This window comes from Amblyraja radiata, chromosome 19, assembly GCF_010909765.2.
Source record: "Amblyraja radiata isolate CabotCenter1 chromosome 19, sAmbRad1.1.pri, whole genome shotgun sequence".
Classification (NCBI taxonomy): Eukaryota; Metazoa; Chordata; class Chondrichthyes; order Rajiformes; family Rajidae; genus Amblyraja; species Amblyraja radiata.
The window spans coordinates 1,000,124-1,021,567 of record NC_045974.1 but is presented as its reverse complement, the minus strand read 5'-3'; the positions used below and the strand labels follow the sequence as shown (position 1 = coordinate 1,021,567).

At 45.2% G+C, this 21,444-nt stretch overlaps 1 protein-coding gene across 2 annotated transcripts in view; it reads left to right on the top strand.

The window, feature by feature from the left end:
* Window positions 1-21,444, top strand: part of LOC116983651 (fatty acyl-CoA reductase 1-like) — a 110,086-nt gene that overhangs the window by 73,889 nt on the left and 14,753 nt on the right. For both annotated transcript variants that reach the window (XM_033037401.1, XM_033037402.1), the window contains exons 5-8: window positions 4,172-4,349; window positions 7,001-7,045; window positions 9,859-9,977; window positions 16,178-16,245. In XM_033037401.1, the coding sequence (XP_032893292.1) occupies window positions 4,172-4,349; window positions 7,001-7,045; window positions 9,859-9,977; window positions 16,178-16,245 (410 nt within the window). The remainder of the gene's footprint in view (window positions 1-4,171; window positions 4,350-7,000; window positions 7,046-9,858; window positions 9,978-16,177; window positions 16,246-21,444) is intronic.

Sequence of the window (21,444 nt, the reverse complement as noted above, 5' to 3'; positions counted from 1 at the left end):
CACAGCGGCGTTTTAGACTGGTGCGCAATCACTTCCAAAGTTCTGCCCACACAGTCAGTACACCTCTCCTACACTGCATTTCATACAAACATTTATTCTGCAAGAAAAAACTACATTGAAGACTCAAACTCGCGACCGAGTTTACTGCCGGGATCAAGGCGCAAACTCGCGACCTTGCGGATATGAGCCGAGCACTCTACCACTGAGCCAGCCATTAAAATCTACGCTAAAAAAATTCCATTCCGAAGACCGACAAATTCTGAATTACGAAAAGTGTCTGGTCCCAAGGCTTTCGGATAAAAGGTTGTGCACCTGTACCAATAAAAAGCAACGGAACACACAAAATGCCTTTTAACATAAACATCCACCACAGTGACTCCTCCACATTCCTCACTATGATGGAAGGCGAAAAAAGTTCCAATTCAGAGCACAGGAAATTGGAGACTCAAATATCGGAAAAACATTTGGGGCGAGGGAGAATGATTCTGTTTTAACCAATGAGGCTGGCAGGGCAGCAGTCAGGTTTGTATGTTTTTCACTTAATTTAAAAGTGGAAAAAATGGAATAATAGAATTGTTCCAAGATATGGGAGGGCATTTTGTCCCAAGGAAATCAGTGCTGTTGGAGCAGCGTACCTTTCTTCCTGGAGATAATACTCTCTTGTCAAATTCCCCTTCGAAGACGCTGATTCTGTTCCCATCACCCTTCTTTTAGGAAGGATAAGAGAAATTTCTTTAGTCAGAAGGTGGTGAATCTGTGGAATTCTTTGCCACAGAAGGCTGTGGAGGCCAAGTCAGTGTATATTTTTAAGGCAGAGATAAATAGATTATTGATTAGTACGGTGTCAGAGGTTATGGAGAGAAGGCAGGAAATGGGGTTAGGAGGGAGAGATAGTTCAGCCGTGATTGAATGGTGGAGTAGACCTGATGGACCAAATGGCCTAATTCTACTCCTATTCCTTATGATGGTTAATTCCAAACCGAAAATACACTGAATAAAAATATTTGTCTCCACATTGTCCATTAATGTTTTGTTCAAACGTTTGCTAAACTCGCTTGGATTATGGCATAATTATTTATATTGTGTTGGATTTGCCTTTTGTTTTCTATCAAAGACATTTTGTTTCCTTAGATACAAAACAAACCAAGATTAAACCGTGTCACATTTTAAAGAAAGATGAAATTCAATCTGTTTACCATGTTGAACAATCTGATTGCACAGGGAGTACAATAGAGGAAGGAATTAAATGATGTCTGATTTCTCAAATCATTCTCCAGGAGCTACAAAATCAGGTCAGAATCTGGCAGCAAGTGACGCAATCACTGGCACCCCAAAGTGTCTCCACCATCTACAAGACACAAATCAAGGATCTGTGGGAATACTCCATACTTGTCTAGATGAGTGTAGCTTCAATAATGTACAAGATGCTCAACACCAGCCAGGCCAGAGCAGCCCACATGTTTGGTACCCCATCCACACCTGATCCTTCATTTCCTCCATCGCCAGTCTACAGTGGATGCAGTGTGAACCATCTAAATGGGCCTGCAGTTACACACCTAGGCTGCTCTGATAGCGCCTTCCAGATCCACAATCTCTACCACTATGTCGCACAAGGTTTCAAGGGCATGACCAGTAATACATCATCTTTGTTCCTTCATTGCCACTGGAACTGCGTAACCAACCACAGTAACTGCAGCAGATCTAAAGGGCAGCTTACTACTTATTGTCTTTTCAACAACATTTAAAAACAGTCAATAAATGCTGGTCTTTGCAGAAATAATTATTTACAGTGATTAAAAGCTTTAAAAAGCAATACTTAGGAAGTCAGTAAGCGTTTCAGTGCTTTTAATTAAGTTTTGCTTTCTAAGTTTACAACTAATTTCTAAGATAAATGTTGAATCTTCCACTGCACCACACTATTTTGGCTACACGAGTAGGATTTCAAGGAGAAAGAAATACCTGAAAGAACTTGTACAGGCTGATTTTTAAAAATTCTATTTGAATTCAGATCTCAGTTAAGTATGTAGGATTCTGAAGTGGCTGACTGGGTGGACACAGAGACAGTGTTTCATTTGGCTGGTGAATTTAGAACAGAGTCTCAGGATGAGGGGTCTGATATTCTGGATGATGTCCGGATGAATATTTAGAATGCTCCACGCCACAGATCAGGCAATGTTTAATTCCTGAATGTATTCAAACCTGGGATCAGTAGATTAGATCATTTGGTATCACAAATGGATCTGACAGGAAACTAAAGTAGAAAAAGAAGATTGGATTTGATCTCATCAAATTGTTTGGTGAGCTTGAACATGGATGCATGTTTGGTGAGCTTGAACATGGATGCATGGCCTATTATATTTGTTTTGCTCTTATTTATATATTGCTCGAAGGAAAGCATCATATTCTCTGGAATTGTGTGCTCAAAGTTGTGCTTCTGGGGATGGTGGGATCACATGAAACATGTTTGTTTTTACCGCTGCACCAGGTGACTCACATGTCCACAAATTGCTGTTGGTATAATATTCCATAGCTAAAACTTTGTTTAAAAATGCTGAACTATCCTGTTTTAAGAATAAAGTAAACTTCTGCTTTATATGTAACTTTAGAAACAAGAATAGGACTCCCGTATTGCACTTGTTTTACCTGCATAGGTTTCTCTGTAATGCTGTAACACTATATAAGCGAGGTTGGTATTCCCACCACGCATGCCCAGGTCATAGGTCACTCGCGATAAACATTCTCGGCAACTGCTGTTGCATGTATACAGACCTGCGTTTCATCCGTAGTCAGGATTGAACCTGGGTCTCCAGCGCTGCAAGTGTTGTTGAATTGCTACTGGACCGTCCCCGTTCCCTCCCGAGTGTCCCATCCCTGTCCGGAGGAGGCCGGTGATGTCCAGGGTGACCCTGGACTGATGGGACACCGGCCCGGAGCAGTGGCAGCCCAGGCTTACAGCCAGCGTGGAGAGGAAGCGCTAAGTCCACTGCTCCAGGCCAGTGTCTCATCAGTCCAGGGCTGACGGGACACCGTCTATGACTTAAAAAAAACAAAAAACTTAATTGCGATTTTTTTTGTGTTCGTTTTCAAGGTCTGCACTAAACTTGAGAGTCTTCAAATTACAACAGCAGTCTTTAATGCTTTACTCAATGCTGGCAGCAAGTCAACTCAAAAATGGCTGCAACCACACACACTAAAGACAGGATAAACTATATACAAAAACATCTCCCTTTGTCCTGTGCAGCGCCACCTGTTGCACGGGAGGTGCAACAGGTCCTCCCACCCCACACAGTCCACCAAACACAGATTTGTATTCAATTATGGTTTTAATTTATCAAATCTAATGTTCATAAGTGATAGGAGCAGAATTAGGCCATTCGGCCCATACTACGCCATTCAATCATGACTGATCTATCTCTCCCTCCTAACCCCATTCTCCTGCCTTCACGCCATAACCCCTGACAATAAAGAAAATCAAATTATTTTTCTATGGTTAGGATCAGGAAAAACTGTGTCCCTTTTCCTCCCCCCTCGACTCCAACCAAGGACCCAATCAGTCTTTCCAGGTGCGGCAGAGGTTCATTTGCACCTCCTCCAACCTCATCTACTGCATCCGCTGTTCCAGGTGTCAACTTCTCTACATCGGCGAGACCAAGCGCAGGTTCGGCGATCGCTTCGCTGAACACCTCCGCTCAGTTCGCCTTAACGTACCTGATCACCCGGTTGCTCAGCGCCAACTCCGCTTCTCATTCCCAATCTGGCCGTTCTGTCCTGGGCCTCCTCCATTGTCAGTGAGGCTCAACGCAAATTGGAGGAACAGCACCTCATATTTCGCTTGGGTAGTTTACACCCCAGCGGTATGAACATTGTCTTCTCTAATTTTGGATAGCCCTTGCATTCTCCCTCTTTACCCTCCCCCTTCCCAGTTCTCCCACAAGCCCTACTGCCTTCACCTACTTCCTTTCTTCCCCCCCTCCCCGCCAACATCAGTTTGAAGAAGGGTCTCAACCCGAAACATCGCAAATTCCTTCTCTCCATAGATGCTGCCTCACCCGCTGAGTTTCTTCAGCATTTTTAGTCTACCATCAATTAATCCTTGCTGGCCATGTTTATAAATCCTATTGTTTTAAATGATGAAACCTTTCATTAATTTTTAATATGTCTTTGATTGCAGGTGGATGGATGAAAGTATGATCCAAGATATCACCCCCAAACTGATAGGAGACCGGCCAAACACCTACACCTACACAAAGGCACTTGCAGAGTATGTCGTTCAACAAGAGGGTGGCGATTTGAACATTGCCATCATCAGACCTTCCATCGTTGGAGCAAGTTGGCAAGAACCATTCCCAGTAAGTCAACCATTCCCAGTAAGTCAACCTTCTATCTTCGATTTTTCCAGCATCTGCAGTGCTTTCTTAAACATTCCCAGTAAGTTGTTCTGTTTTAATGCAAAGTATTTTATCAGGGGCCTGCTGTTATTCCTGCTGTGAGACGGAGAACATTTTTAACCTTGAAAGTACATAAAAAATGCTGGAGAAACTGAGTGGGTGAGGCAGCATCTATGGAGAGAAGGAATATGCGACGTTTCGGGTCGAGACCCAAAACGTCGCCTATTCCTTCTCTCCATAGACGCCACCTCACCTGCTGAGTTTCTCCAGAATATTTTGTCTACCTTCGATTTTTCCAGCATCTGCAGTTGTTTCTTAAACATTTTTAACCTTTGTGGTTCACCTGCTGGATGGCCCTAAGAGGACAGATGCATCCAAATGTGCATCTGTTTGCTGAGAGTTCATTCATCGCTGTTACATACAGAGAAGCTGAGCCCGTGATAATTGAGTAATAATTAACATTTGCGAATGGATGCACACTTAGAACCACCGCTTGATTTCCTTTGGAAAATGTCCTTTTTTTTAGATGAGTGACATTTAGGTGATCACTGTTACATCACAGAGAGTCCTGTGCTGCTGGATATAAGAGAGATAATTATTCAATCAGTGTACCAGTAATGAGGTGCATGATCACAGAGCCTCTGAATACTGGAGAGAAACCACCTGGCAATTGTGCACTTGGTGACGTTTGGGAATCAGTGCAAATATTGGACCATTTTTGTCTTTCCTTTAGAAATGCTCCCTTTATAGATATGGGTATTTTGGGCAATATCACGTTGCATTAATTTAAAATTGAAAGCTTCAGCTCTATATAATATACAAACTCCCTGATCACAATTGTTAATACTGTAAACTGTAAAGTAAAATATACGGAAGAGCAGAACTTTTTTTTCAATATAACAATAGACAATAGACTATAGGTGCAGAAGTAGGCCATTCGACCCTTCAAGCCAGCACCGCCATTCAATGTGATCATGGCTGATCATCCACAATCGGTACCCCGTTCCTGCCTTCTCCCCATATCCCCATACTCTGCTATCTTTAAGAACCCTATCTAGCTCTTTCTTGAAAGTATCCAGAGAACCGGCCTCCACCGCCCTCTGAGGCAGAGAATTCCACAGACTCACAGCTCTCTGGGTGAAAAAGTGTTTCCTCGTCTCCGTTCTAAATCGCTTACCCCTTATTCTTAAACTGTGGCCCCAGGTTCTAGACTCCCCCAACATCGGGAACATGTTTCCTGCCTCTAGCGTGTCCAAACCTTTAATAATTTTATATGTTTCAATAAATTCCCTCTCATCCTTCTAAACTACAGAGTATACAAGCCCAGCCGCTCCATTCTCTCAGCACATGACAGTCCCGCCATCCCGGGAATTAACCTTGTAAACCTATGCTGCACTCCCTCAATAGCAAGAATGTCCTTCCTCAAACATTGACTTTTGCAACAAGGAAAAATGTATTTGATGAAAATTGGTGATAAAACCTTTAACTGAGAGAGCATATGTGGCTCTGCAATCTATTCTAGAATGGTGATAGATTGATTCTGATATTTTGTCCAAGAGCTGGAATGAGATGCATCTTATTGTAGCTTGGTTGCACAGGGTTTCTACTTTGTTTGCGTAGTTATGATCAATAGATAACAATTGTACTTAATAATCTATTGTTCAAGCTCTGTCGCATGCATCTTTCAGCAAGATGAAAGATCTTGAAAGCAACTTTAATGAATTTCCTCAAACAATTTAATATACAAACTAGGCCTGGCGCAGCAGCGCAGCGATAGAGTCGCTACCTCACAGCGCCAGAGACCCCGGTTCGATCCTGACTACGGGCGCTGTCTGTACGGAGTTTGTACGTTCTCCCCGTGACGTACCTGAGTTTTATCCGGATGCTCCGGTTTCTTCGCACACTCCACAGACGTACAGGTTTGCAGGTTAATTGGCTTTGGTAAAATTGTAAATTGTCCCTAGTGTGTGTAGGATAGTGCTAGTGTGCGGGGATCACTGGTCACCGCAGAGTCGGTGGGCCGAAGGACCTGTTTCCGTGCTGTTTCTCCAAACTAAACTAATCAGGTTTTATTTACCATTTACCAGCATGAAAAAATGATCTTGTTGTACTGTCCAAACTTGACTAATGTGAATGCATGGACTTATAGTGCACAGAAACAGTTCCATCAGATCACCACATGAGTGCTGGCCATGAAGTATTTCAATATACATTTTCCCGTACTCCTTCCTTGGCCTTGGAGCATGGAGTACATAAATATTTATCTGCGTCTGAGTACCACTTTAATGTTTCAAAAGTCACGGTTATAAATTGTCCTGCTCCTTTGTTACTTTGACACCTTCAACCTTCAACAATCTGAGATCCTTACTCATTACGCTCTCCACTTAACCAATTTGTTTTTAATTTTTAATAACCTTTTCAAGGTAGAATCGGAAAAACATTTTTTTCTTGTTTATAATGTTGACACATCATATTTTCAAATACTTTAATCTAATTTCCTGTAACTGATGTAATGAATGTGGAAACCTTTCTGCATATAAAAAACAGTTAAATTATCCACAACCGTAAAATAATGAATTATAAAACTAATGTTGACTTTTCCAATTGAATAGGGTTGGATCGACAACTTCAATGGACCAAGTGGACTTTTCATTGCCGTATGTAAAAGCACTTTGTTTTTATAAGTCAATAAGTCTTTGTGTTATAGAACATACAAGCAAAACATAAAGATGGCTGATACCTCTGCATACCTCGTGCCTATGTTCAAAGTTAGAGCAGCATTCTCAAGGTGCACGTCACATATTCAGACTAGGGGGTTGTTTATAAGATGCTGCCTGTAAATGGGGTTGTTCCTTCAGTGGAGTAAATGCAACCAAGGGAACTATTGGAGGTAAAAAGCTGCCAAAACCTGAATTTTGCAAATCAGTTGTTTAATTGTGAGACATAAGCAACTGCGGATGCTGGTTTACAGAAAGGGGCACAAAGTGCTGGAGTAACCCAGCAGGTCAGGCTAGAGAACATGGATAGGTGACATTTCACAGAGTGCTGGAGTAACTCAGCGGGTCATAGAGACAAAGGAAAATAGGTGCAGGAGTAGGCCATTTGGCCCTTCTTGCCAGCACCGCCATTCAATATGATCATGGCTAATCATCATCTAAAATCAGTACCCCGTTCCTGCTTTTCCCCCATATCCCTTGATTCCTTAAGCCCTAAGAGCTAAATCTAACTCTCTTGAAAACATCCAGTGAATTGCCCTCCACTGCTTTTCTGTGGCTGAGAATTCCACAGATTCACATCTCTCTGGGTGAAGAATTTTTTCCTTGCTTCAGTCCTAAATGGCCTATCCCTTATTCTTAAACTGTGGCCCCTGGTTCTGGACTCCCCCAACGTGGGGAACATTTTTCCTGCTTCTAGCCTGTCCAATCCTTTAAGAATTTTATATGTTTGTATAAGATTTCCGGAAGTGGCGGCGCTGCTTTGCAGCTGCGGCTCGCCTGCAGTCCGTTTGTCTTTTCTGTTTTTTGTTTTCTTTTGTCCCGTTGTTGCAGTTTATTTCGGTTTATTTAGTTGTGTATGTGTGGGGGATGGGTGTGGTATGTTTTTTGACTCTTCCTTCGGGGGGGATGCGACGTTTCTTGCCGTATCCCCCGTCTCCGTGTCCGTCTGCGCTGAGGCCTATCGCGGAGCTGGCGGCCTCCAACTGCGACCGACCTCGAGGCTGCGGAGGCGGAGGCAGAGCCAGGACTTACCAACGCGAGGCTGGCCGACTTCGGGGCTGTGGTTGCGGTGCGACCCAACTTCCGACCCGACTTTGGAGCCTCGGAGGCTCGGCCGCGGTCCAGTGGACGACATCATCGGGAGCTCGCAGGTCACAGGTGGTGACCTGTTTTTCCGGAGCTCCCGCAACTACAGCTGCGTCCGCTGGACTGGAAGGCGGCAGCTTCGGCAGCTTCGACCACCCCGGGCCGCGGAGTTTGAACCGGCCCGTTTGCGGAGCACGGATTCAGCCGCGGGACTTACTTACCATCACCCGGCGGGGTCACAACATCGGTGGCTTGGATTGCCTCAGCGCAGAGGGAGAGCAAGGAGGGAAGAGACAATGACTTTGGGACTTTAAACTGTGTTGAGTGTTTGTTATTTATTCTGTGTTATGACTGCAGGCTAAACCATTTAGTTGCACTGAAAAGTGCAATGACAATAAATTGAATCCAATCCAAGATGCCCTTTCATCCTTCTGGAGAACATGGATAGATGACGTTTTACAGAGTGCTGGAGTAACTCAGTGGGTCAGGCAGCATCTGTGGGGAACATGGATAGGTAACGTATTGGATCTGAAGTAGGACCCTGACCTGAAATGTCATCTATCTATGTTCTCCACAGTTGCTGCCTGATCAGCTGAGTTACTCCAGCTCTCTGTTCATTAGTTGTTTGATGTATTATATTTGAATCTTTGTAATAAATTCAAAATGCCGAGTATGGCAGGAGTGTTTTGGGAAATGCTTAACATTAAAAGAATTAAACACTGTAACATCCAGGTAGAACATTGTACCATCCAGGTAGATATGACATGCAAACTCCACACAGACAGCATCAGGTGTGAACCGAGGCCTGTGGCTCTGTGAGGCAGCAGCATAGCCAGTGCCACCTGTAAATTATTCTGAAGAGGGCTTCGGCCCGAAACGTTGCCTATTTCCTTCGCTCCATAGATGCTGCCGCATCCACTGAGTTTCTCCGGCACTTTTGTCTTCCTTCAATAATTCTTCCAAGATTTCCTATGACCTGACTATCTCCCTGCCGCTTCACCCTCTCTCTTTTCAACTTGTCTTTCTGAGGAACTCTTCCCTGTGTGGTCAGTGCTGTTGATGAGAGAGTGAGAGAGAGAGACAGACAGAGAGACAGAGAGAGAGAGACAGAGAGAGAGACAGAGAGAGACAGAGAGAGAGAGAGAGAGAGACACAGAGAGAGAGAGAGAGAGAGAGAGAGAGAGTGAGAGACAGAGAGAGAGACAGCGAGAGAGTGCAATGGGCAGGAGTTCTCCAGATGCAGACACTGACTGCAGATACTCTTGTTTGCTTAGGATCCCACAGGCTTTCACCAGCTGGAACAAAACATGAGCTCTGGCAAGCCTTGCATTCTCACTTAACCTTTTTATTCAATTTTTATATTTATTTGATTAAACTAATCAGTTAATTATTTATTTGATGAAGTAAGATTATTTTCCAGCTTTCAAATTCAACCATTGCCCTCATATCTAGAGCAAAATAAATGTTAACCAACCAATTACTTGCAGCACTTTTATGTGATATTGATTATTCTTGCTTCAACTATCCCCACTGTTGTGGTCGCTAGAGTAATTCTCTCTAACCCCCCCCCCCCCCCCATTGCTACAGAAGTGTGGTGGATTTTATAAAACGCGTGTGTACATGTGGCTTTGCAACACATTTACAATGTTATTTCCATTGTTGTGCAGGCAGGTAAAGGGATTCTTCGTACCATGAGAGCTACTAACAATGCAGTGGCTGATTTGATCCCTGTTGATGTTGTTGTTAACCTCACACTCGCAGCTGGCTGGCATACAGCAGTTCACAGGTGAGAGATTTGTATTCTCCACACTGATTTATCTCTGTCCCTGTCTTGTTTTCTATAATGTTGCAAGAACCAGGCCTCTTGTCAGTATTCTTGAAGGACAGTCAACACAGGAATAGTTTTTTCTTTGGTGTGAAGCAAGCCAAATTATTCACAACTATTTCTGAATCTCTGTCCATTGGGAAATAAACTGACTGCTAGTTTGCAACAATTGACCCTCACTTGCTACTCACTTCAGGGGAAGGCTTGACTGGTGGAGTTTATTAAACATCTTTGTTGAGAACACTTTAAAAATGGAAATTCACTTTTGCTGGCTGTACTGAAACTACTAATACACTGGCATAAAACAAACAAATGCCAAAGGCAGCTTGACTTCTTTAAATTAAAGTGTTTAATTCAATCTCCCTTTACCCTTGTTTTGCAAACATTATATTTTTGTGTTGTCTTTTGTGCTAGCATGGAGTACAGACAACCCTGACAAGGCCAACAGTGTTGCCCATCCCAAATTTTCTGTGTCATGCTGCCTACTGCAACCCTCGTGCGAGCAGCGCAGTGAAGCAGCTGCTGGAGCCCCCAGCTCCATCCTGAACCATGGATTACACTTTAGTCATCACCTACCACTCTGTCACTCTCTATCCAATATTTTACAAAAATCAGTTCACTTTTTTAAGCATATTTGTAGCCACATTTTTATTGACATAAAAAAAAACTTGAATGCTTCATAGCTTTTCTCAAGATTGTGAATCTGTGGAATAGTTAACCCGGGAGAGTTCTGATTGTTTTCACATCTGAACGAGATGGATTTTTGGATGATGTAGCCTAGGCTTATCAGGAGATTAGGAGGAAAGTGGATTTAAAGGCATCAATCGGATCAGCCATGATCTTGTCAGGGCCGGTGCTAGGAATTGCGGGGCCCAATTAGAAAACTGATGGCGGGGCCCCTACTCTCAGGGCCGGCCTTAGGGGGTGCGGGGCCCAATTGGGAACAATTTTGGTGAACCCCAGATTCCCAGCCAAGGTGTGTCAGCCCAGTTATTTAGTATATATTATGAAATTGTACACTAGGGTGTGATGGATTCTACACTGTGTGAATCTCTCCCGCTCCCTCCCGTTTGACTGTCAGTAGCTCCGCTGCTTCCAACCTTTACCGTAGCTGCTAATTACCATTAAACTGCATTATGTGATTGGACACAATGCCCTTGGAGACAGCGGCTGATTGGACGGGAGGAGATCTATTTGTGATTGGACGGGAATTTTAAAGCAAGCTGGTTGGTGATTGGATGCAACCCCCTTAGAGACAACGATTGATTGGCCGCCAAACAAAATTGTCAAATCTGTAACAAAAATCGCGGGTCGGTGCGAACTCAGTGGATCTGGTTGTATCTCCAAACTAATCTGGTTGTATCAACCAGACTATCTGGTTGTATCTCCAAACTAAACTGGTTGTATCAACCAGACTATCTGGTTGTATCTCCAAACTAAACTGGTTGTATCAACCAGACTATCTGGTTGTATCTCCAAACTAAACTGGTTGTATCAACCAGACTATCTGGTTGTATCTCCAAACTAAACTGGTTGTATCAACCAGACTATCTGGTTGTATCTCCAAACTAAACTGTATAACATGCAGGTACATTCATTTAAAATTCAGTGATTATTTCACATGATTTCTCACTGTGTAAAGCTCAACATCTGACCAATTTCTGTTTAACACGTTTGGTCTGCCGTGAGCATTTTTCTCTCCCAAAATAGTTCACATCTAGCAAACCGATCAACGAACCAGACAGCAGTTGGACGCAGTCATAGAAACATAGACAATAGGTGCAGGAGTAGACCATTTGGCCCTTCGAGCCTGCACAGCCATTCAATATGATCATGGCTGATCATCCAACTCAGTATCCTGTACCTGCCTTCTCTCCGTACCCCCTGATTCCTTTAGCCACAAGGGCCACATCTAACTCCCTCTTAAATATAGCCAACGAACTGGCCTCAACTACATTCTGTGCCAGAGAATTCCAGAGATTCACCACTCTCTGTGTAAGAAATGTTTTTCTCATCTCAGTCCTAAAAGATTTCCCCTTTATCCTTAAACTGTGACCCCTTGTTCTGGACTTCCCCAACATCGGGAACAATCTTCCTGCATCTAGCCTGTCCAACTCCTTAAGAATTTTGTAAGTTTCTATAAGATCCCCCTCAATCTTCTAAATTTTAGCGAGTGCAAGCCGAGTCTATCCAGTCTTTCTTCATATGAAAGTCCTGACATCCCAGGAATCAGTCTGGTGAACCTTCTCTGTACTCCCTCTATGGCAAGAATGTCTTTCCTCAGATTAGGAGACCAAAACTGTACGCAATACTCCTGGTGTAGAGAGAGCAGTAGAACCTCCCTGCTCCTATACTCAAATCATTTTGCTATGAATGCTAACATACCATTCGCTTTCTTCACTGCCTGCTGCACCTGCATGCCTACTTTCAATGACTGGTGTACCATGACACCCAGGTCTCGTTGCATCTCCCCTTTGCCTAATCGGCCACCATTCAGATAAAAGTCTACTTTCCTGTTTTTGCCACCAAAGTGGGTAACCTCACATTTATCCACATTATACTGCATCTGCCATGCATTTGCCCACTCACCCAGCCTATACAAGTCACCTTGTAGCCTCCTAGTTTAGAGGGGTTTAAACGGTTTAGAGATGTTTAGAGGGCTTCAGATAAGTTTAGAAGTGTTCAGAAGTGTTGTAGAGGGAAATAGGGGGGGGGGGGGGGCGATAGACGGGGTTTAGAGGTGTTCAGAGGGTCCCAAAGGGGTTTAGAGACGTTATAAGCCCCCCGTGAGAAATTGTATTTCTCTGAAATTGAAGATAGACATAAAGCTGGAGTAACTCAGCAGGACAGGCAGCGCAGCGACTCTGGAGAGAAGACCCTTCTTCAGACTGAATTGAACTCTCGTCGGTGAGAGTACTTGTGATTGTCTGAAGACGGGTCTCGACCAGAAACGCAACCCTCTCCCCAGAGCCCATGCCCGTCCCGCTGAGCCACCTTCAACTTCAGAGCCAAACAAAAAACACAGAGTGCTGGAGGAACTCAGCGGTCAAGGCGGCTGCCTCACCCGCTGGGTTTCTCCAGCATTTTTGTCTACCGCTAAACGTCAATGATTCCGGGAATGCTGAGGAGACAGGGTGATAGAGAGGGAGTGGGAGAGCTAGAGAGAGACGAGATGGTGAGCGGGAGAGAGAGAAGGAGGGAGAGAGAGAGCAAAGCACAGAGAGACACAACGTGGGTCGGTAGGTGAATGACTAACCTGCCCACCAGGAAGAAGCCCCTTCTCGCGGTCCGGGGCCCTCACTCATGATGGTGAGTTTAAAGAAATTCTCAATGTGTCATCGATCTACATTCCTCAGTAAATGTAATTGTGTTTTAAACAAGTATTTATGACGCCGCGTGAATTTTATACAAAGGAACACGGCGTCATAATACTCATTCAAAACACAATAACATTTACTGAGGAATGTGGATGGATGCAGATTGATATAACAACTTGTTAACAACTTCATGTTAAGAAGTGCTAACAGTACTAGTTAACAAATCGTTTGTGTCTGATGGCCGTGCAGCGGTTGTTATACATGGTCGTTTAAAAAAAAAATCCGCATGGCGAATTAAAAAATATAATCTTTATTTAACAAAGAGAATTCGTATTTCCGTACGAAATACGGAACATTAGTGCGGGGCCCCCATTAGGCGCGGGGCCCAATTGGGGGCAATCGGTCAAATCGGCTTAAAACCGGCCCTGGATCTTGTTTAATGGGCCATCTCTGCTCCTGGCCCTGATGGTGTTATGTGCTCAGCAAACCGTTTCATGCTTTTTGACGGTAGACAAAAGTGCTGGAGAAACTCAGCGGGTGCAGCAGCATCTATAGAGCGAAGGAAATGGCAACGTTTTGGGCTGAAACCCTTCTTCAGACCTCAGGAGGTGAAATGCTCAATACTTACTCTCCAAATTGCTTTTGCAATCTATTTACTTTGGTGAAGGGGCCAGTTGGGGGGGGTGTCTGGTCAATCGTAACCCCCAGAATATTGAGGACCGGCTTGGTTCAGTGATGGTTTCTCAAATACAAAATGGATTTTTCTGCTTCAAGATCTGCATGTTGCCTTGTTGAGGCCAAGGGGGCTATTAACTTGGTGATGCACCCTGCCACGAGATGTCCAGGGTGGGAATAATCTGAGTGGGGGATGGAGGCAGAAGGAGGCTGGCATTTGGAGCAGAGAATGGATGGGGAACAGAGAAGGTGAATGAAAGAGGGCTGAGGGATAAGGCTGAATGTAACAGCAGGATCTGGAGACAGCAAACAGCAAGCTCAACTCAGCCCATGAAGTAAGTCCTGGACCTTCTCATGGGATTGGGATTGGATAAGCGAGATGCAGAAAAAATGTTCCCCATGTTGGGGGAGTCCAGAACCAGGGGTCATAGTTTAAGAATATGAGGTAGGCCATTTAGGACTGAGATGAGGAAAAACTTTTTCACCCAGAGAGTTGTCAATCTGTGGAATTCTCTGCCACAGAAGACCGTGGAGGCCAATTCACTGGATGTTTTCAAGAGAGAGTTAGATAGAGTTCTTAGGGCTAACAGAATCAAGGGATATGGAGAGAAGGCAGGAACGGGGTTCCTGATTTTGGATGATCAGCCATGATCACATTGAATGGTGGTGCTGGCTCGAAGAGCAGAATGGCCTCCTCCTGCACCTATTTCTATGTGGGTGAGGCTTGCTTTGCCCCTTCTTTCTTTCTTTCGTGTGGCGTGCACAGCCTAAAGTTGTTGGACAACTTGTTCTATTTGATCTTCCGTTTGTGCACGTCGAATTGATTGCATTAGTCGAAACAGGGCGGACCACGTGAAGGTTGCAATCGTCCACCCCCTTTGCCCCTCATTCTCATCAATTTGTTAGTAAAACAGAATGGGTAAACTGGCAGAAACCATCCCCAAAACTGTCTTTGTGCTTGAAGAGGGAGACCAAAGCATGCTAGTAGCTTGTTTAAAACTTCAACTAGGTTAGTATTTCCTATCGAGTCCACATCACAAGCTTAGAAATTGTTCAGCCAGAGCTGAGCACACTTCTCAGCATTTGCATACAAGGCGTCTTGCTCTTCTTGTACGTAGTGGTGGAAAGATAGGTGGAAATAGGGCCGCGACGTGAACGCTCTTTCCTTGACCCAGGTTAGCACTGCATTCCTTCCACTTCACAACTTTATCGTTTTTTTTATTGATTGCAAGATATTTTTTTGCTGGCAAATTGGATATCGTCAACTGCTGTTACAATACAAGTACAAGGTACATTTTACAACCCAACTATAATGAACTGCACTGCTTGTTTCTGATGCAGTGAAGATGTTGTCAGAATATGGAAGGGGGTAGGTAGAGTGGAGCAAACTTAATTGAATGCAGAAAATACATTTCACAATGCTGAGTGAGGAAGAAGATGAAGCTGAGGCACTGCCTGGAAATACTGTAGGTGTTTTGTTTCTCCTCTGCTTTGTCTACCCTTACTCAGCACATCAAAGAAAGCCAACACCGTTTCAATGTCACTGCAGAACAGCCAATTGTCCCTCATAGAAACATAGAAAATAGGTGCAGCAGTAGGTCATTCGGCCCTTCGAGCCTGCACCACCATTCAATATGATCATGGCTGATCATCCAACTCAGTATCCTGTACCTGCCTTGTCTCCATACCCCCTGATCCCTTTAGCCACAAGGGCCACATCTAACTCCCTCTTAAATATAGCCAACGAACTGGCCTCAACTACCTTCTGTGGCAGAGAATTCCAAAGATTCACCACTCTCTGTGTGAAAAATGTTTTTCTCAACTCAATCCTAAAAGATTTCCTCTTTATCCTTAAACTGTGACCCCTTGTTCTGGACTTCCCCAACATCGGGGACAATCTTCCTGCATCTATCCTGTCCAACCCCTTAAGAATTTTGTAAGTTTGTTCCTCACTCAGCATTTCACATGGATTACTGAGATTACAATGCTTCTTTCAGATCAACAATTGTATTGATTACCCATGATTAGCTTATCTGACCTGAAAGCTCATCAGTCTAAAGTATTGCTTGTTTCATTTCCCATAAATGCTGCCTGGCATGTTGAGTATTTCCTCTTTTTATTCCAGACCTCACAAATGGTTAATCAATCTTCTGTGGGTTTTTTTCCCAGACCAAAAGTCACCCGTATCTACAATTGTACAACAGGCGGCATCAACCCGTTTCACTGGGGAGAAATTGGTAAGTTTACATTTAAAATTATGAGCTGTGTTCCAGAATATTCTGCATGATATGATGTACAGTGCCCTCCATAATGTTTGGGACAAAGATCCATCATTTATTTATTTGCCTCTGTACTCTACAATTTGAGATTTGTAATAGAAAAAAAATCACATGTGGTTAAAGTGCACATTGTCAGATTTTAATATGGGTCATTTTTATACATTTTGGTTTCACCATGTAGAAACTACAGCTGTGTTTATACATAGTCCCCCCATTTCAGGGCACCATAATGTTTGGGACACAGCAATGTCATGTAAATTAAAGTAGTCATGTTTAGTATTTTGTTGCATATCCTTTGCATGGAATGACTGCTTGAAGTTTGCGATTCATGGACATCACCAGTTGTCTTCTCTGGTGATGCTCTGCCAGGCCTGTATTGCAGCCATCTTTAGCTTATGCTTGTTTTGGGGGCTAGTCCCCTTCAGTTTTTTCTTCAGCATATAAAAGGCATACTCAATTGGGTTCAGATCGGGTGATTGACTTGGCCACTCAAGAATTTACCATTTTTTAGCTTTGAAAAACTCCTTTGTTGCTTTAGCAGTGTGTTTGGGATCATTCTCTTGCTGTGGAATGAACTGCAGGCCAATGAGTTTTGAGGCATTTGTTTGAACTTGAGCAGATAGGATGTGTCTACACACTTCAGAATTCATTATGCTACAGGTGCACAACCTTTTATCCGAAAGCCTTGGGACCAGACACTTGTCGGATTTCGGAATTTTTCGGATTTCCGAATGGAAGATTTTTAGCGTAGATTAGGTAGGTAGCGCGGGCGGCTTGAAAAGTCCGGAGCGGCTGCCTCCTCCCCGGAGACCGGGGAATCATTGCATAAATGTTAGTCAGTTAGTTTGGAGGGATTTTATGTGGTGGGGGGGGGGGGGTGAAGGGGGAAACTTTAATTCTTAGTCCCCTACCTGGTCGGAGAGGCGGGGAGCGGGCAATGCCTTACCGGGTCGCCGTGCAGTAAGCTCCGGAGCGCTGTGGCCGCCGACTCCCAACATCGCGGAGCTGGGGGCTGCGGGCGTCCGGCCGCGGTTGGAGCTCCGACCCCGGCAACTCTACCCCTGGCTGCGCGGCGCTCCAAATCCAGCGCGGCCCGCGGCCGGATGCCCGCAGCCCCAGCGCCGCGATGTTGGGAGTCGGCGGCGTCGTACCGCTGGGATACCAGCGGGGAGCGGGCAATGCCTTACCAGGTCGCCGTGCGGTAAGCTCCGGAGCGCTGTGGCCGCCGACACACAACATGTCGGCGGCCACAGCGGTGCTGGGGCTGCGGGCGTCCGGCCGCGGGCCGCACTGGATTTGGAGCGCCGCGCAGCCAGGGGTAGAGATGTGCCGGGGTCGGAGCTACAACCGGCGCCGCCCGCGGAAGGACGCCCGCAGCCCCAGCTGGGAGTCGGCGGCCACAGTGCTCCGGAGCTTACTGCACGGCGACCCGGTAAGGCATTGACCGCTCCCCGCCTCTCCGACCAGGTAGGGGACTAAGAATTAAAGTTTCCCCCTTCACATAAAAGCCCTCCAAACTAACTGACTAACATTTAAGCAATGATTTACAGATGTTTAAGTGTCTCCCCGGTCTCCGGGGAGGAGGCAGCCGCTACAGTAGTACAGACCTGGGTTGACCGTGGGTCGTTTCGGGTCAAGTTTGGCGCCAAACGCGAGCTTTGGTGTGCAGACGACATCCTGGGAAAAATGGCCGGTTTTCGGAGTTTTTCGGTTTCCGGAACTCCGGATAAAAGGTTGTGCACCTGTACTACCATCAGCAGTTGTATCATCAATGAAGATAAGTGAGCCAGTACATTCAGCAGCCATACATGCCCAGGCCATGACGCCCCCACCTCCGTGTTTCACAGATGAGGTGGTATGCTTTGGATCTTGGGCTGTTCCTTCTCTCCTCCATACTTTGCTTTGCCATCACTCTGATATAAGTTAATCTTCCTCTCATCTGTCCACAGGACATTTTTCCAGAACTGTGGTTGCTCTTTGAAGTACTTCTTGGCAAACTGTAACGAGGCCATCCTATGTTTGTGGCTAACCAGTGGTTTGCAACTTGCAGTGTAGCCTCTGTATTTGTGTTCATGAAGTCCTCTGTGGACTGTGGTCATTGACAAATCCACACTTGATTCCTGAAGAATGTTTCTGATCTGTCGGACAGGTGTTTGGGGATTTTTCTTTATTATAGAGAGAATTCTTCTGTCATCTGCTGTGGAGGTCTTCCTTGGCCTGCCAGTCCCATTGTGATTTTACTTCGGAGTCACGTGAGTGGCTACGTGAAGAAGGGCCGTCCGTCTGCGTGCGCGTTATTACGTCTGAACGCAACACGCACGACGGACTGGCAGGCACTGAGTCCTCCCAGGCCATCGGGATGAGCAGGTAAGGAAAGTTGAATCACTTACCTGCGTTCTTTCGGGCTTGAAGTTTTTTTCAGAGCCCAGATGTCGAGGAGACGGCCCGCGGGGATGTTGGCTGCCGAAGACCGCAGCTTTCCAAATAGCGGGCGACGGTCTTGTTCCCGACATTAGCGCCGACAGCAGAATCGGCAGGAGACTTTGCGCGGCAGCAGGAGCTCCATGGTTGTCCTGCGGGACGTAATGCCACCCACAAGTCTAAACGAACCCGTTGACTCAGATGAGTCCAGTGAAGAGGGATACCCTCCCTCAACGAAGAGCGTCTGAGGACGACTTCTCCCACATGGAGCAACTTATGGAGAAGTTGCTCCAACAATGATCTGCACCAAGAGAGGGAGCAGTATCAGCACGGCCTACAGCAGTGCCGGTGCCGGGAGCCTCGCTTCCCGACATTAGCGCCGACAGCAGAATCGGCAGGAGACTTTGCGCGGGAGCAGGAGCTCCATGGTTGTCCTGCGGGACGTAATGCCACCCGCAAGTCTAAACGAACCCGTTGACTCAGATGAGTCCGGGGAAGAGGGATACCCTCCCTCAACGGAGAGCGTCGGAGGACGACTTCTCCCACATGGAGCAACTTATGGAGAAGTTGCTCCAACAATGATCTGCTCCAAAGGAGGGAGCAGTATCAGCACGGCCTACAGCAGTGCCGGTGCCGGGAGCCTCGCACATGGGGCAGCCCAATGTCTTCCCCATTGGAGGGGGAACTACATGTGGAAGAAACCACTCTGAATCAGAGTACAAAGAAGAGGGGGGGAAACCTTCCCAGGGACAAGCAGAAGAAAGGAAGTAAGTAAGTAAGTTTTACTTATATTGCACTGTTTAAGTCAACACCAAAATGCTTTACATAAAAGGAATAATAAGCTTCCATACAAACAAACAGAAAATAAGTGCTTCTGCAATCATCCAGGTTCCACTGGGTGCTTCCCTGGATGGAATCTAGCTCTTGACAGCCCGGGTATTATGGAGAACCCGCAGGCAGCAGCACCTGTTTTCAGGGCTGCACAAATGTCTCCTGCTCTGAGGAGAGGAGCATTCATGGTCCATTTCAGTCTGACCAAAGCTAGAATCTCATTTAGGTCCACTGGAAGGGCCATGTCAGCACAGGTATCCTCAGGGGCCTGCGGCAGCACCAGTTTTCAGGGCTGCCTACGAACCTCACTCTCAGTGGAGGGGAGTGTGAATGATCAGTAGGTAACTGATCTCGAATTTAAAGTATGAACATACTGAAGCACATGCATATGGCCTCAAGAGCCAGCAGTTGGCAGAATATCCGTACAAGGCAGGCTCAGTATGATGAGGTTTTCAGACCAGACCCAAGCAGAGGTCGGGAGAAACATGGAATCCACACTCCTTACCAGTCATACTCCCAATCAAGGAGAGAAAAGGAATCCGCATCAGGGGCCTTTGGGCTTACCACAAGACCACTGGTAGCCATGGAGGTAGGTGGGTCTGGGTTTACTGAAACAAGGGATTGTGGAGCAATTACATGTTGGTAATTTACTCTTGTATTCTTGTTCAAAATGACAATAACATGAAATTTCAGAACTGAGTTTTTAAAAACAGATAATAACGTGATAATTTTACTGCACAACATACACAGGTTCCAAGCAGACTTGGAACTCGGACTGGAATTGTCTTCGAGGCAGGCCCAGTAATTTTGGGCAGGATTGCCATTCAGGACATGTGACAGATGGAGGATGTCACTTCATCCAGGTTTAACTCATTTGTGCAGTATAGACTTTTAGAAACAGTAATTTTGATACGGTCTAACTACTGTTTTATAGGAGCTTCCTATAAAATGGTCACATGGCATGCATCGACCTCAAAGATGCATACTATTCGGTGTCTATTCACTAAGAACAGGAGATATTTGACGTTTAACTGGATGGTATGGATCTGCCAAATGGGTTGACATCAGCTCCTAGACTATTGACAAAACTACGGAAACCAATTCTGGGTCTACAAAGGGCTCAGAACCACATAGTAATGGCATATTTGGACAATTTCATTTTGGAGTCACCAAGAATTGGCAGAAGCATCAGTCAAAGCAAACCAAAACCCTGTTTGATAGAATTGGTTACCTCATCCATCCAGTTAAATCAAAATTGACACCTACAAGGGTAATTGATTACCTAGAATTTACTATCAAAAACAGTAAATATGTTGGTGACTTTGCCTAGGGGCAAACGACTATATTAATCAAGCCTGCAATGACCTGATAGTCAAATACTAGCCATCTATCAGGCAAACAGCGAGTGTAATTGGCAAATAGTAGCCGCATTTCCAGCAGTACGTACGGGCCTTTGCATTACCAGAATTACAGCGAGCAAAGGAACGAACACTCAGATTCCATGCAGGCAAAATTGGCAAAACTATGGATTGCCAGCAGAGGCCATTGTTGAATAACTACGGTGGATAACGAACGTGAGAAAGCTCAAAGTAAATTTGCTTGAAAGCCATCGAGGGTTCTTCAGACCAATGCTAGCGGCTAAGGATGGGGAGCCACTAACACAGTCTAGAGCTGTGGGGGCAGATGGAATGAGCAGGAGTCTGTAATTCCCCAACACATGGAATCAATTACCCAGAATTGTTGGGGGCACAATTTGGACTCAAGGGGTTCTGTAGCAATATGCAACCGGTGCTTGTTCAAATTCAGATTGATAACACCACTGCGGTGGCACATATCCACTAACAAGGGTGGTGTAAAATCTGTAACTTACGATAGATTGTCGAACCTCATTTGGCACTGGTGTAT